The sequence below is a fragment of the Coregonus clupeaformis genome, chromosome 20 (assembly GCF_020615455.1).
Source record: "Coregonus clupeaformis isolate EN_2021a chromosome 20, ASM2061545v1, whole genome shotgun sequence".
NCBI classification, from domain to species: domain Eukaryota; kingdom Metazoa; phylum Chordata; class Actinopteri; order Salmoniformes; family Salmonidae; genus Coregonus; species Coregonus clupeaformis.
Genome location: NC_059211.1, coordinates 43,089,149 through 43,104,867, shown reverse-complemented (window position 1 = coordinate 43,104,867; position 15,719 = coordinate 43,089,149). Strand labels below are relative to the sequence as shown.

Here is a 15,719-nt window from a genome sequence, read left to right as displayed (position 1 = left end):
TGTCCCTAGCGTTCGGCTAGATAGCTGTAGTTAAAAAAAAAACGGCTAAATGTTTACTAGCTAGTCCTGTAAAATACAATTGAAAAGATGGCGACGGCAATATACCTGGAACATTACCTTGACAGTGAGTATCTAGCTAACTTAATGTGATCCGTTGTGTAAATTGGCTAAATACATTTCCAATCGTGTTTGTTTTTCAGTCTCGAACTTCTAAAGCTAACGATAGCTTGGCGAGCTAGCAAGCAAGCCACACATGTTGTGTCGTTAGCGAGATTACAAGTTTTCGGCATTACTAACTAGCTAGTTAATTTACTATTATAATTTTTGTTAGTTTTCTAGTAACTATGTCATTGAAGTTGTACGTTAGATGAAATGATATAAATTGATGATTTTATCTAGTGCACTAACGTTAGCTAGCGAACTAAGGAGGGGCTATTTTTCAGCTTTCTCTTGGCTTGTAACAGTAAACCAGCAACAGGTGATGTTCTAGCTAGTTAGTTAGCTAAACAGCAACCTGTACATTCATCTCAGTGGGGCATGCCAGGATCATAAAATGTCGTTGATAGCACTAGCTAGTTTGCTATAGCTACGTTCCGAATAATGATTGACAACTTTCCTGAGCAGAGAGCACTTTCCTCAATACAACTTTAGCAAGCAAGCGGGGGACTACAGCGGCGCAACCTCGTTTTCTTCCCGGAGTCAAGCGTACACAGGGCGGGATGTTTGATTTCAAAGTGCGTCACAAGCACAACGTATACCCAAATTCCAGTTTCACTTCCGCCTAAATAATATTGTTTTCCGGTCGTCACTAGTTACCACAGTCATAATAATCACTGCTAAACCCCACATATTTCTACAATTTCTCTACTGATTTTAAATGTGACCTTAACCACACTGCTAACCTTATGCCTAATCCTAACCTTAAATGAAGACCAAAAAGCTAATTTGTTTTCATGAATTTTTACGATGTAGCCGATTTTGTGGCTGTGGGTACTAGTGATAACCTTGTTTACCAGGGGGGGAAACGTTTAGGTTTAAGTTATTTTGGTAGAACAGCAGTCGTGATCCAGCTACCTTGCTAACATTATCTATTTTGGATGTGGCCACCTGTTATCTAGTAACGGTCATCAGACTGCAGTGTATTCATTGTAGAAAATTGCACAGGAACCATGAGCTGTCAGCTGTGTGTTACCATCAAATCCTATCTTGTTTGATGAAATATTGTAGATCGTGTATATGACTGCGTTTAACATATCATGACATATTCCTCCAGGTATTGAGAATCTGCCCTGTGAACTACAGAGGAACTTTTCACTGATGCGGGACCTGGACAATAGAACTGAAGGTACAATACATGAGATTGACATCAGTTAAACCACACAATAAATATATTACACATTTTATTAGTTTTGATCACCAGATTTACTACATGGTTTCATGTCCATCACTATTATATTGTTCAGCATATTTCCTTTTCCAGTATTTAAATGTTCCTACAATTGTGTAGAGAAAAAAGGAGAGATCGACAAGCTGGCGGAGGAGTACATCTCAAGTGTAAGGAACTTGGCTTCGGAACAGAGGGTTGAGCACCTGCAGAAGATCCAGTGTGCTTACAGCAAGTGCAAAGAGTTCAGCGATGACAAAGTGCAGCTTGCCATGCAGACATATGAAATGGTCAGTGCTCCAACACTGTCATATGAGTACATAAAGACGTCAATACTTTCACTATTGGTTGTATAGTGCTCTAAACCTGTCATATGAGTACAAATGTGTGTCATACTGTCACTATTGGTTTAGCATTATCTATTGATCTATCTAATTGTTTGCATGTCATAGGTGGACAAGCATATCCGCAGGCTGGATGCAGACCTGGCTCGATTTGAGAATGAGCTGAAGGAGAAGTTGGAAGTGAGCAGCTATGACAGTCCAGAAGGAAGAGGGTTAAAGAGTAAGCAGGGAGACTGTCGGGGGGGAAATACTTCTACAGCACATTTACGACAGGTAACTAACTTCCATGTGCACATCTGTGAATATCTGCTTCAGAGGGTGAAGGTCGGGGACTGAGGGAGAAGCGTGGACCCAAGGGGAGAGGCAGGAAATCATCAGATGAGGATTCTCCCAGGAAGAAAAAGCTTAAAAACAGGTACAGAAAAGGTTGTACAAACAAAGTACTATTTATGTGTGTCTGCCTGGTTTTCACTCCAACTCAATATCATTTAACCCGTTAATATCTGTAGCCCAGAATTGAGTGACGCTCTCCTGCCAATGCAACCGTCAGATGTTTTGGACATGCCAGTTGATCCAAATGAGCCAACATACTGCTTGTGCCATCAAGTGTCGTATGGAGAGATGATTGGATGTGATAACCCTGATGTAAGTTTTTATTGGTTGTCTTGTTATTCCAAAGAATGCTTTGAAATTAGTGGAATTTTTATATAGATCCAAGAAGTTAATTGAAAGATTACTGTAATGTGAATGTCTTCTTACCAATGTTTTCACTTTTCAAACAGTGCCCAATTGAGTGGTTTCACTTTGCTTGTGTTGATCTTGCTACAAAGCCAAAAGGAAAATGGTAGGTGAATCTTTTACAAAGATTGATAAAAGTATATTATATATGTTAATTAAAGCGGATGAATTTGGGAATGTTGGTGATTACACGCATTACCTTTTTGTACATCTTGTATTTAGTCTTATCTCTTTCAGGTTTTGTCCAAGATGCACCCAGGATAAGAAGAAAAAATGATATTTCTTAAAAGTATTTTTCTCTAAATGTGTTCTTTGTCTATGTAGTAAAATAGTGTAATATATTTACAAATATTTCTCTTTCTTTTATGGCTGTGCATAAATATGATGGTCTAAATACAAAGCTTTTATTCAAAGTACTTGAAATATGTAAAAGTTTTAGTATTTGACAAACAAATTCAACTGCTGTTGTAATTTTCTCCATGGTTAAGTTTTATTTTTTTATTCTGTCCTCACTCAAATAGGGCCAGTGTTAGGATCTCATTTGTGTCAGCATTTTAGTTACCTAGCTACCTCTCGGTTCAAGCACACACATGCAGAAATGATGTATACTGCAATCTTGAATCCTGCCTAAAAATGTTAAACCAAGCAAAGAAAAACGTTCACTCTGTCCAGTCTTGGACTAATAAGCTATCTGGTAAAAGGTGTACTATATTTTTTTAATATCGACTGTCAAAAGCATTTGCCCACTCTTGAATGTAGGAAGCTACTGGTATCTCTTTGCCAACATAACCAGCAAGCATTAAAGCACTTTGTATGAAAATCAGCTGTTCACCACTATAATGCTAAACAATTTAACAGTGCCTAGATTTAAAAAATAATAATTGTGGGGAATGGCGTTCCAAAGATATCGTATTCAAGCTGCTGTAAAGTACGAAAGAAAGACAAGCAGTAGCTAGGTTTCCATCCAATTGGCGAATATTCTAAAATCTGCATAAAAACTGCATTTTCCCCTCCAGAGGGGTGTTTCCATCAAACTAACTGGTTATGGATAAAAAGCTGTGCGTGATGATGTAGTTCACATAAAAAACACTTTTGCGGTTAAGTTCCCATGTAACGAATTAAAAAATCTACATTTTAAAATGGGTTTCCATTGCATTTTAAACTCTACCGATGGTTTTGTCACAAAAACTGTTGCAATAATATAGCAAACTTGCCCAATCTGGTTTTGGCGCATGATCTATAGACAGTTCGGACAGGGTAGGTTATATGATGAGATATGGATAAAAGCCAGATTACTTTTAAATTGATAATTAGCAGCCAAGCACTGATCATCATGTCACCAGCATCATTCAAATTATAGCCTTTAGTGGAAATTTGCATGAAGTTCATCACCATACACTTGGATTTTAGATTTTGATTTTAGTCATTCAGCAGACACTCTTATCCAGAGTGACTTACAGGAGCAATTCGGGTTAAGTGCCTTGCTCAAGGGCACGTCAACAGATTTTTCGGCTCTGGGATTTTTTTTGGTTACTGGCCCAACGCTCTTAACCGCTAGGCTACCTGCCGCCCACTTAACCACCATAAATTATGACGTTTATGAAATAAGTTATAAAGTTCGTCATAACTTATCTGTCGATAAACTCTGCATGCTTTTTCACGTCGTGTTAGTAGTACAACGAAACATATCATCGCATGACTTCAAGTGTACTGCGATATGGTTTTTATATGTCAATATTTGCGCATAAAAACGTTTCCACCGCAATTGTCGCAATCTTTTTCACCGACAAAAAAAAGATCACCTTGTCTTGCGTATTTTGTTTTGGCAACATTGGCAAATGTACCGTTTCCATAAGGCCTGTCGTGAGTTTTTTTTGTTTTTATGCATCAGGTAATTCATCTGCATGAAATGGTTGGATAGAAACCTGGTTATTTTAAGAGATTGAAAAAAAATGAAACGTTAATGATTGAGCAATTATCCACTGTAAAAGACCACTGCTATTGCTTTTGAATATTTTGTTGACCTAAAATTTAAAATGTTTAGAATTTCAGATGATATTTGATAGTTGTTGCATGTGCCACTTTTTATTCTAACCTTACACAAAATACTATTGTCCTTGATATAGGCTACAATGTTGACAACAACATGTGACAACCACAAGAATATTCCTTTCCAAAGATTGTTACTTTAGTTAATTAATTGTTCGGGATTCTTAGGGGTTTAGCATAAACGTGTCTTTATTGAACTGTGAATATATCAATCTTGTACAAGTATAATGCTGTTGAAACAGAGGGTTAAGGAGCCAAAGTATTTGTATTTTGTAAATGTCAGTTTCATATCAATAAACATGTACAACTATTCAATAGCATCTGTAAGGATATTATTAGTTTTTTAAAATCCATGTCCAGTTGGATATGGTTGTCGATGATGGCTTAATTGAGCAAAGGGCCAGAATAACAACTGCCCTATGCAAAGGAATGAGTATTGTTCAATCACGGAAGGTCAGGCAGGGTGCTTTGCTGACAACTGAAACACTCCAAGTCTGATCTATGTGTTCTTTTAAAACCCATCATCAGACTCCTCTTCATCCCAGCTGCAGGGTTCCCGAGCAACCTCCCCTTTAAATTCCACCTCCAGGTCATAGACAAAGTCAGGGTCATCTTTCCGCCTTCGGTTGCGTTCAAAGAGTTTGTCCATTTGGGCCTTCTTGCGCGCAAGCTCCTCATCATCCAGCTTGTTTAGGTCCTCCTCAGGGTCCAGGCGGAGGGAGGCTAGAGTGTGCTCCAGGCTGTGGCCCTGCATGTGATCCCGCAACACTATATGAAGCCTCTCCAGTTGCCCCAATGAAACACTCTCCAGGTATGCCCTGTGCCGAATATGGTGCTTCATTCTCTCCGCAGCCATGCAGCAGTCTGTGGATGAAAGGTGGATAGTGGGTGAAATATAACTAGATTACCTAATGTTTTAAGTATATGGGTAAAACCGTAGTGGTGGTCACCAACCATAAATTCTCAAGAAGAGTGCAGGCGTTCCCTCTTCCCATGTTTTTAGTGCTGGGCTTGTAAAAAAAACTGCACACCGTGCAGCTCTCAAATACTAGTTTGGAAAGCATATCCTATGATCTATCTGCCTTGTGGGTTGGCCATGTAGAATTTATCAGTTGCATTGGACAAGTTAAGTATAGCAATGTGTTGCCATGTGTATTGATCTGACACTAAAATAACTTCAGAGATCACTATGCCATCTGAATACTCCATAACAAGAGAGACCAGGGCAGCGTTTCCCAAACTCGGTCCTGGTTATTGCCCTAGCACTACACAGCTGATTCAATTAATAAACTAATCATCAAGCTTTGATTATTTGAATCAGCTGTGTAGTGCTAGGGTAAAAACCAAACACCCCTTGGGGTCCCCAGGTCCGAGTTTGGGAAATGCTGGACTAGGGGATGCCCATCTTTCCTGTGATAAGCAATGTCCTGTCGAGTTTTCCTACCTGAACATTTCGAGAAGTTCCTCACAGGTATGATTCTTTTACGCATCTTGTTTGTATCCTTAACGTTACTTTCATAAATTAAAACGATTGAAGGTGGGCTGAATTGCACCCCGCATCGTTTAGCCACAAAAGGCATTGTTGAAGATTATTTTATTCAATTTATACGAACGTTTTATGTAGAGATTCTCAAAGTAGCTCGCTAGGGAATTAGCTAGCAAACATGTTTGACATGCATACAATCTTGAGTTTTGAAAATAAACAAAATACAGCAAGCCATGCACGCTAAAAATTCAAAAGAATCGACTCAGCTAGTTTCTCACAAATCTCCTCGTCCAAATCCTGGGGTACAGTCTCTAATTGCCTGTGCGCTTTGGCGTGTATACCCAGTTAGTTATGTGGTAATAAACATAGCTTCTACTTTTGTTCACAGTAGGTAAATAAAATGTCTTCACCGTTTAAAAATGTTCTATATAGTTATCGTAATTCATTTGAATATTAAAATAATGTATTGTTGTCTGGCTTTATAATGAACCGCATATGGAATGGAATGGGTCCTTCATTTAAGTTTATCCGTAAACACATGACGTAGCTGGCTGAAATTTCTGGCGTTGCCCAGCGTTTTTGGAAAGCAATTTACTCATGTTTGTATTTTTCAGCACATGTACTGTTTACTTGGTTCTTTTTGGATCAACGCAAGCAGGTAAATGATAACACATCAAAGAAAGTAATTTTGAATAAATCCGGCAATGTTTATTGTGGCTGGGGGAGTGAAGGGTGATTGCTAACGTTACGTTAAATAGCTAGCGCGCGCCACTAAGATACAAGTGATTTTCGTAGCAGGTAATTTAGGATAGAATTTTCCCTAACCCCTTTCTTAACCTCAGTCTCCTAAACTGGTACGTTAATAATCCTAACCTGCTACAAAAAAAGTAAATGAGGTATTGAAGTGGCGTGGAGTGTTTCCCAGCTAGTTAGCTAACGTTACATGTCAAATGTGTCATGCCATTCGTTAAACCACGGTCTTTTGACTTTCCGCAGGTAGCTATGCACAGTAGCTAAGTGATGGGCATGAATCGATTATTTATCTTCAATGTAGGAAGTTATGTGCAAACAGCAGACCCACACTGGGTTGTCATTGTCAACCAACAATGTCCACAGTCACTGACCCTATGCTTTTAGATGGCAGCTAGTTTTTCATGTGATGTACAAAGCCTCTGTGACCTTTTTTTTTGCAGAAGAGAACAGCTGTGGTTTGTCCAGTACATGGCTGGAGACTGTATCAGTAACGATGGATGTCAGCAAAAGTGGTTTTCACAGGTAACTAACTGTAAGATGATCGTCCGGGGAATAGACCTCTGCAAGGTTATCAAGAGGAAGGGGGCATAGCTAATAAATGCAATTGAAAGATGTTGACAACCTGATTTTTTTTATTTTTATGACGCCTAATCCTAATCTTTGGTTACTCTGGGGCCATACTTGCGAACATTAGAAAGAGTTTAAATTTAAACAGTTTCTCCGTCTCAATGCGCATCAGCCAATTCAAATTGTCGACATTGTAGCTGGTCCGATTGGATAACCTGGCACACGTTAGACCTCTATGCTAACCAAAGCCGCGGGAAATAGGGGTGCTGAGGGTGCTGCAGCTCCCCCTGAAAAGTCGGAATAAAACAATTATATTAATTAAAAAATATGTTATTCTTTCTTCACAGAGGTAGTGCATTGGGCCTTTACTAGTCCTGTATTATTTCTGCGTTTCGCCCACCAAGCAAGGAGTTTTTGTATGGAGGTCAATGAGTGTCGATTTTGGTCACCAAAAAAAAATGAATGGCTTATTTGCTACGTAAGATTTATTTGATCGAATATACGTTTTGTAATGCTTAAGTTGTTATGAGTGTACTGATAAGTAGGACACTTTATATCGGCGTTGTCTCGAGATGGCTATTTATATTCATGGCATGAGGCTAGTAGCATAGCATCCCTCTCCATCGAATACAGGCGGTTGACGTCAACAACCCTCATCGAATATTCAAAAAAGGGTTACAATGATGAGATGTATCCACCAATCCAAAGAAAGGATAGGTGGTAGATATACAGCCCGCCGTACCGCTTTGTGGACAACGACTCCCATTGCTAGGGCGGAAAGACGTGTCTTGTCAGTATATCCATAATCTTTGGCTGACCTCAACAGATGACAGTGATTCTTTCCTGGATCAAGTTGTGCATCAGCCAATTACAAATGTTAACGTAGATTGACTTGAACTGACACTTTTCCATAAGAACATTATCATCCTACAGATTGCAGTATTGCAGAAATTGTTTTAGTTATTTTAAAGAACTGGCTCCCCAGTGGCTGCACCCATTCCAGTCATGTGAAATCCATAGATTAGGGCCTAATTCATTTGATTTCAAATGAACTAACTCAGTACAATCTTTGAAATTGTGTTTTTTTTCTTCTTTTTCAGTATGAAATCTCAAAGCACTTCATAGTTGACAGATGTGAGTGCTACAGGGCGATAGTCATTTAGTTCAGATGTCTTCGCTTTCTTGGGTACAGGAACAATGATGGACATCTTGAAGCAAGTGGGGATAACAGACTGGCATATGGAGAGATTTAATGTCCGTAAACACTCCAGCCAGTCTGCACGTGCCCTGAGGACGCGGCTTGGGATGTCGTCTGGGCCAGCAGCCTTGCAATAGTTAACCCGCTTAAATGACTTACTCACGTCGGCCACGGAGAACGAGAGCACACAGTGTGTCATTGCTTGCCTCGTTGCTCAAGTGATTTACATTTTTCAAATGGTTAATTCCTTTTGGATATTTTTTCACTGTCTCTGTCTGTCCTGTGCAACTACACTGAACAAAAATATAAGCACAACAATTTCAAAGATTTTACTGAGTTACAGTTCATATAAGGAAATCAGTCAATTGAAATAAAATGAATTAGGGCCTAATCTACAGTGAGGGGAAGAAAGTATTTGATCCTCTGCTGATTTTGTACGTTTTCCCACTGACAAAGAAATGATCAGTCTATAATTTTAATGGTAGGTTTATTTGAACAGTGAGAGACAGAATAACAACAAAAAAATCCAGAAAAACACATGTCAAAAATGTTATAAATTGATTTGCATTTTAATGAGGGAAATGAGTATTTGACCCTCTGCAAAACATGACTTAGTACTTGGTGGCAAAACCCTTGTTGGCGATCACAGAGGTCAGACGTTTCTTGTAGTTGGCCTCCAGGTTTGCACACATCTCAGGAGGGATTTTGTCCCACTCCTCTTTGCAGATCTTCTCCAAGTCATTAACATTTACATTTACATTTGAGTCATTTAGCAGACGCTCTTATCCAGAGCGACTTACAGGAGCAATTAGGGTTAAGTGCCTTGCTTAAGGGCACATCAACAGATTTTTCACCTAGTCGGCTCGGGGATTAGAACCAGCGACCTTTCGGTTACTGGCACAACGCTCTTACCCACTAAGCTACCTGCCGTTTGGCAACTCGAACCTTCAGCTCCCTCCACAGATTTTCTATGGGATTAAGGTCTGGAGACTGGCTAGGCCAATCCAGGACCTTAATGTGCTTCTTCTTGAGCCACTCCTTTGTTGCCTTGGCTGTGTGTTTTGGGTCATTGTCATGCTGGAATACCCATCCACGACCCATTTTCAATGCCCTGGCTGAAGGAAGGAGGTTCTCACCCAAGATTTGACGGTACATGGCCCCGTCCATCGTTCCTTTGATGCTGTGAAGTTGTCCTGTCCCCTTAGCAGAAAAACACCCCCAAAGCATAATGTTTCCACCTCCATGTTTGACGGTGGGGATGGTGTTCTTGGGGTCATAGGCAGCATTCCTCCTCCTCTAAACACGGCGAGTTGAGTTGATGCCAAAGAGCTCGATTTTGGTCTCATCTGACCACAACACTTTCACCCAGTTCTCCTCTGAATCATTCAGATGTTCATTGGCAAACTTCAGACGGGCATGTATATGTGCTTTCTTGGCACTGCTACATAAATAAGTGTCACTACTAAACGTGTAGGCTACACTTAAATGCATAACTTTTTATATGCATTTTTATAATCCTCTACTTTGTCACATTATTTGACTGAAGGACCAACAGTGGAGCATTTTATTTTTATTTTTCTCAAATAAAAACCTTGCAAACTTGAGGCTGTCGTACCTTGCGGTCTCTGGGCTTACCGCCTTAGTGGATCACACCACCAATTTAAGCCTTATTCACACTGGCAGTTTGAAGTGACTCATCCTTATTTTTCCTGCATTCTGAACAGCCAAAAAGCACATGGAATCGGATATTCCAAGCCACCTTTTCAAACCACGTCTGATTCCTGGCCATGCGGTCAAATCTGATTTATTTGCCCTCAAGTGGTTTTTAGACTTATTTGGCATACTCTTATTTTGACAAGAACATATGGTAGCTAACTAGCTTGTTAATTGTTTACAAACAAACTTGTGGATGCGCTAGAAAGCTTAACAGCTAGCTAGTTGACTGCTGTGGCTAGCCAAAAAGGACATGTTTTTAAAGTTGGATCTTATCCTTTGAGGCTTTAAAAGTGTTCATACACTGATTTTATGAACATTCAAAGCAACTGGGAAATGTCCATGGCAGGCATTGTCACCTTAGCTTGCTAGTTGCTACATAACATCTGAGTGATAGGAAGCACCACCAATCAGCCTACACCACTGTGCACACACCCTTCGTTACTATGACAACTAGCGTAGCCATGTCTGCAAATGACTGCTGTCTGAACACATCTGATTTGGACACTTGCAACTTGCTGTTTGGACAGTCAGTAATCCAAAACGAATTTGAGCATTAAGATCTGCAGTGTGAATAAGGCTTTAATGATAGCAGGGTAAATTACAGCTATTTGACAAGACCATGAGCGTCTTCAACCTTTTTTTTATGTTGTATAATCACATTTTATTCGTCACGTGCCGAATACAACAGGTGGAGACCTTACCGTGAAATGCTTACTTACAAGCCCTTAACCAACAATGCCGTTTTAAGATAAGAGTTTAGAAAATATTTACTAAATAAACTAAAGTAAAACAAGTAACACAATAACGAGGCTATATACAGGGGGTACCGGTACCAAGTCAATGTGTGGGGGGACAGGTTAGTTTAGGTAATATGTACATGTAGGTAGGGGTAAAGTGACTATGCATAGATAAAACAGCGAGTAGCAGCAGTGTAAAAAAATAAGGGGGGGTCAATGTAAATAGTCCAGGTAGCCATTTGATTAATTGTTCAGCAGTCTTATGGCTTGTGGGTAGAAGCCGTTAAGGAGCCTCTTGGACCTAGACTTGGGGCTCCAGTACCGCTTGCCATGCGGTAGCAGAGAGAACAGTATGATTTGGGTGGCTGGAGTCTTTGAATTTCTTTGGGCCTTCCTCTGACACCGCCTAGTATAGAGGTCCTGGATGGCAGGAAGCATGGCCCCAGTGATGTACTGGGCCGTACGCACTATCCTCTGTAGCGCCTTACGGTCGGATGCTGAGCAGTTGCCATACCAGGCGGCAATGCAACCGGTCAGGATGCTCTCTGGTGCAGCTGTATAACTTTTTGAGGATCTGGGGACCCATCCCAAATCTTTTCAGTCTCATGAGGGGGGAATGGGCGTTGTCGTGCCCTCTTCACGACTGTCTTGGTGTGTTTGGACCATGATAGATTTGTTGGTGACGTGGACGCCAAATAACTCGACGGTCTCGACCCTCTCCACTACAGCCCTGTCGATGTAAATGGGTGTGTGTAAATCTAGGCTCCAGTTGCAGAGGGAGGTGTTTAGTCCCAGGGTCCTTAGCTTAGTGATGAGCTTTGTGGGCACTATGGTGTTGAACGCTGAGCTGAAGTCAATGAACAGCATTCTCACATTGGTGTTCCTTTTGTCCAGGTGGGAAAGGGCAGTGTGCAATTGCGATTGCGTCATCTGTGGATCTGTTGGGGTGGCATTCGAATTGGAGTGTCTAGGGTTTCCGGGATGATGGCGTTGATGTGAGCCATGACCAGCCTTTCAAAGCACTTCATGGCTACAGACGTGAGTGCTACGGGGCGTTAGTCATTTAGGCAGGTTACCTTGGTGTTCTTGCACACAGGGACTATGGTGGTCTGCTTGAAACATGTAGGTATTACAGACTCAGTCAGGGAGAGGTTGAAAATGTCAATGAAGACACTTGCAAGTTGGTACGCGCATGCTCTGTGTACACGTCCTGGTAATCCGTCTGGCCCCGCAGCCTTTTGAATGTTGACTGTTTAAAGGTCTTACTCACATCTGCTACGGAGAGCGTGATTACAGTCATCCGGAACAGCTGGTGCTCTCATGCATGCTTCAGTGTTGCTTGCCTCGACGCGAGCATAAAAGGCATTTAGCCCGTCTGCAAGGCTCTCATCACTGGGCAGCTCGCGGCGGTTTTCAGATTCCTCCGGAATCTGTATTGCTGTGAAAGCACACGAACGTGTGTGAAACAGATAGGCAAAAGCCTGGGATTTTGTCATAAATGTTGTCTGTTAGTGCTAGTAGCCTATTCAAGGATGCATCAATGCAATATTATCACCAACATTTTGTCACAGACCAATGGAACAAAAGTAAACCGGAATTTGTAGGTTTAAAATCTCTCTCTGGTGGCCAGGTTTAACCTATTTTAAGAAATGCCGTTGGTGGATATAAAGTCTATCTTTGATAGGCTGACGCAGAATAATCAGTTATCTGGTGAGGTTAGCATAGGGCTAACGAATGCCAGGTTATCTGATAGGACCAGTTACAATGTTGCTGGTCCTATCACATGCAATTAAATCGACAATTTTAATTGAATGACGCACATTTTGAGACAGAGAAACTGTTGACATTTTAACTGTTTCTAAGGTTGCAAGTATGGCCCCTCTGTGTTTTAGAGAGCTGGTCACCACAGTTGACTTCGGTCCTGGTTTTCCAGATGGCCTCGAGGCTCTGCTGGTTCACAGACTACCCAGTGGGATCTACATTGATCAATACCAACTTGCGTCTCTGAAAGAGGACACTGGTTTACAGGTAAAGAAATGACAATGGCCGTAGCGTTATACAACCACAGTAATGAAAAGCACAGGATAAAATATTATTTTGCACAATATACCCAACTCCATCTGCAAATTCTGAAAGCCATGTTAGGTCAAAACGTATACATGCTATGCTAAGTAACAAATTTGAACATATTTTTCTGTTAGGTGCTTTTGGGTTCAGAGGTTGACTTGGAGGCTCCAGCACACATATCTGAGGAATTAATTGTTCTTGTGTATCCTGCTGTGGACCAAGGAAGTCTCAAAGCAACACTCCCTATCCATGGCCGTTATCACAAGCCCTCTCTTGCAGGAAAGAGATTTGAACTTGTCGAAATTGAACTTCCAAAGCTAATACTCAGGACTGATACATGTGAGTTATTGTGTTTATACCCTTTACGCATGACCATACTTCCAATTTCCTTCAGAGATTCTGCTGTGTCTGTAAATAACATTAACCTTTGGTTATTGGAAGTGGACCAACTTATTTTATGGCAAATATGCTTGTTTTTACCATTATAACTAGTATTTTTTTGTTTGAAGGTACACAGCTCATTTCCTTCCCTCCTTACAAAATTGTGGATGCACCCTGCACTGTCCACAACTTAAGCATGTGCCAATGGCTTGAGATCCAACATCTACAGGTAAATCAATCAGCCAATGACAGTCACATACACTACATGACCAGAAGTATGTGGACAACTGCTCGTCGAACATCTCATTCCAAAATCATGGGCGTTAATATGGAGTTGGTCCCCCCTTTGCTGCTATAACAGCCTCCACTCTTCTGGGAAGGCTTTCCACTAGATGTTGGAACATTGCTGCGGGGACTTGCTTCCGTTCAGCCACAAGCATTAGTGAGGACGGGCACTGATGTTGGGCGATTAGGCCTGGCTCGCAGTCAGCGTTCCAATTCATCCCAAAGGTGTTCGTTGAGGTCAGGGCTCTGTGCAGGCCAGTCAAGTTCTACCACACCGATCTGTATGGCCCTCGCTTTGTGCACGGGGGCATTGTCATGCTGAAACAGCAAAGGGCCTTCCCCAAACTGTTGCCACAAAGTTGGAAGCACAGAATCGTCTAGAATGTAATTGTATGCTGTAGCGGTAGGATTTCCCTTCACTGGAACTAAGGGGCCTAGCCCGAACCATGAAACACCACCCCAGACCATTATTCCTCCTCCACCAAACTTTACAGTTGGCATGATGCATTCGGGTAGGTAGCATTCTCCTGGCATCCGCCAAACCCAGATTAGTTTGTCCGGACAGCCAGATGGCGAAGCGTGATTCATTACTCCAGAGAACGCGTTTCCATTGCTCCAGAGTCCAATGGCGGCAAGCATTACACCAATCCAGCCAACACTTGGCATTGCACATGGTGATCTTAGGCTTGTGTGTGGCTGCTTGGCCATGGAAACCCATTTCATGAAGCTCCCGACGAACAGTTCTTGTGCTGACGTTGCTTCCAGAGGCAGTTTGTTACTCGGTAGTGAGTGTTGCAAACAAGGACAGACAATTTTTACGCCCCAAGTGCTTCATCACTCGGCGGTCCTGTTCTGTGAGCTTGTGTGGCCTACCACTTCGCGGCTGAGCCGTTGTTGCTCCTAGACGTCTCCACTTCACAATAACAGCACTTACAGTTGACCGGGGAAGCTCTAGCAGGGCATGCATTTTACGAACTGACTTGTTGGAAAGTTTGCATCCTATGACGGTGCCACATTGAAAGTTAGTGAGCTCTTCAGTAAGGCCACTCTACTGACAAATGTTTTTTCTATGGAGATTGCATGGCTGTGTGCTCAATTTTATACACCTGTCAGCAACGGGTGTGACTGAAATAGCCGAATCCACTCATTTGAAGGGCTGTCCACATACTTTTGTGTGTGTAGTTACAGTAAATGTGATAAGGTTTGGAGTCCACATTTAGATTAACATAGTGTTGAATGTATAATTACTATCATACTTAGTAACTCCTTTATTTATTTTCTAAAACAATGTTTCAAAATGTAACAACAAACGGTGAATATGAAAAAGACTTGAATCCCCTTACCCCAATGTTTCTTTCCTTTTAGGAGCAGGATCCTGTGAGTTTGGAGATACCACTTGGTGATGGGTCTCTGGTGGAGCCTGTGTGTGCTGGAACTCTGCTTGTTACGCTGCTGTGCTGCGTTATCCTTTCAAGAAGTATCTGGAGGCATGGCGTTTTTTAGACAATGTAATACTAACTTACTGATGTACTGCACAGAAATAAGAAAGTACAGTAAGAAATCCCCAGGGATTCATTTGCAACGGACTGTTTAGTTTTTTTTCTATAAGTTGATGGACCAATGACTTTTTAACATCTCTTTATAAAATAATTGGCACACTGCTTCCATATGTTTCTGTGTTATCAAAGAACAGTTGATTGGATCCTTGACAGTAATGTACCATACATAGACTCTAGACCAGGGGTACTCAACTCTTACCCTACGAGGTCTGGAGCCTGCTTTTTTTCTCTTCTACCTGATAATTAGTTGCACACACCTGGTGTCCCAGGTCTATATCAGTCCCTGATTAGAGGGGAATGATGAAAAAATGCAGTGAAACTGGCTTCGAGGTCCAGAGTTGAGTTTGAGGGCTCTATACTATAAAGTACTGTAGGCCTATAGAAATGTAGAGTTGAACTACATCACCCAAAATGCTGTTCGAACTAAACTGTACTGCAGACAAGTTATATTTTTT

The 15,719-nt window shown here is 41.3% G+C and overlaps 3 protein-coding genes across 4 annotated transcripts; 2 read left to right on the top strand and 1 right to left on the bottom strand.

Moving 5' to 3' along the window:
- ing5a (inhibitor of growth family, member 5a) lies at positions 1–4,832 on the top strand. Its single transcript, XM_041839382.2, has 8 exons — positions 1–124; positions 1,274–1,345; positions 1,508–1,674; positions 1,837–1,948; positions 2,044–2,143; positions 2,238–2,373; positions 2,511–2,572; positions 2,704–4,832. Exons 1-8 carry the CDS (start codon positions 88–90, stop codon positions 2,741–2,743), a joined length of 726 nt encoding a protein of 241 aa, XP_041695316.1. The 5' UTR covers positions 1–87; the 3' UTR covers positions 2,744–4,832.
- A 96-nt stretch (positions 4,833–4,928) lies between these two features.
- On the bottom strand, positions 4,929–6,320 carry cep19 (centrosomal protein 19). The gene is made up of 2 exons (XM_041839386.2): positions 5,960–6,320; positions 4,929–5,379 (listed from the first exon to the last, which is right to left on the bottom strand). The coding sequence occupies exons 1-2, from the start codon at positions 6,093–6,095 to the stop codon at positions 5,027–5,029; spliced, it is 489 nt and encodes a 162-aa protein (XP_041695320.1). The 5' UTR covers positions 6,096–6,320; the 3' UTR covers positions 4,929–5,026.
- On the top strand, positions 5,882–15,366 carry pigx (phosphatidylinositol glycan anchor biosynthesis, class X). Of its 2 annotated transcripts, none has more exons than XM_041839385.1 (6): positions 5,882–5,986; positions 7,195–7,276; positions 12,865–13,000; positions 13,174–13,378; positions 13,549–13,649; positions 15,071–15,366. In XM_041839385.1, the coding sequence occupies exons 1-6, from the start codon at positions 5,938–5,940 to the stop codon at positions 15,206–15,208; spliced, it is 711 nt and encodes a 236-aa protein (XP_041695319.1). In that variant the 5' UTR covers positions 5,882–5,937; the 3' UTR covers positions 15,209–15,366. The 2 variants fall into 2 exon arrangements, with proteins under 2 accessions (XP_041695319.1, XP_041695318.1); XM_041839384.1 differs by lacking the exon at positions 5,882–5,986 and adding an exon at positions 6,517–6,659.
- The last annotated feature ends 353 nt before the right edge of the window (positions 15,367–15,719 follow it).

Coding starts and splice junctions, on each gene's coding strand:
- ing5a (XM_041839382.2), top strand. CDS start 88: ATGGCGACGGCAATATACCTGGAACATTACCTTGACA. Junction 1,675..1,836: donor CCATGCAGACATATGAAATG/GTCAGTGCTCCA, acceptor TGCATGTCATAG/GTGGACAAGCATATCCGCAG. Junction 1,949..2,043: donor AGAAGGAAGAGGGTTAAAGA/GTAAGCAGGGAG, acceptor TATCTGCTTCAG/AGGGTGAAGGTCGGGGACTG.
- pigx (XM_041839384.1), top strand. CDS start 6,599: ATGTTTGTATTTTTCAGCACATGTACTGTTTACTTGGTTCTTTTTGGA. Junction 7,277..12,864: donor AGCAAAAGTGGTTTTCACAG/GTAACTAACTGT, acceptor TCTGTGTTTTAG/AGAGCTGGTCACCACAGTTG. Junction 13,379..13,548: donor AATACTCAGGACTGATACAT/GTGAGTTATTGT, acceptor TTTTGTTTGAAG/GTACACAGCTCATTTCCTTC.
- cep19 (XM_041839386.2), bottom strand. CDS start 6,095: ATGCCTTTTGTGGCTAAACGATGCGGGGTGCAATTCAGCCCACCTTCA. Junction 5,380..5,959: donor GAACTTCTCGAAATGTTCAG/GTAGGAAAACTC, acceptor TTTCATCCACAG/ACTGCTGCATGGCTGCGGAG.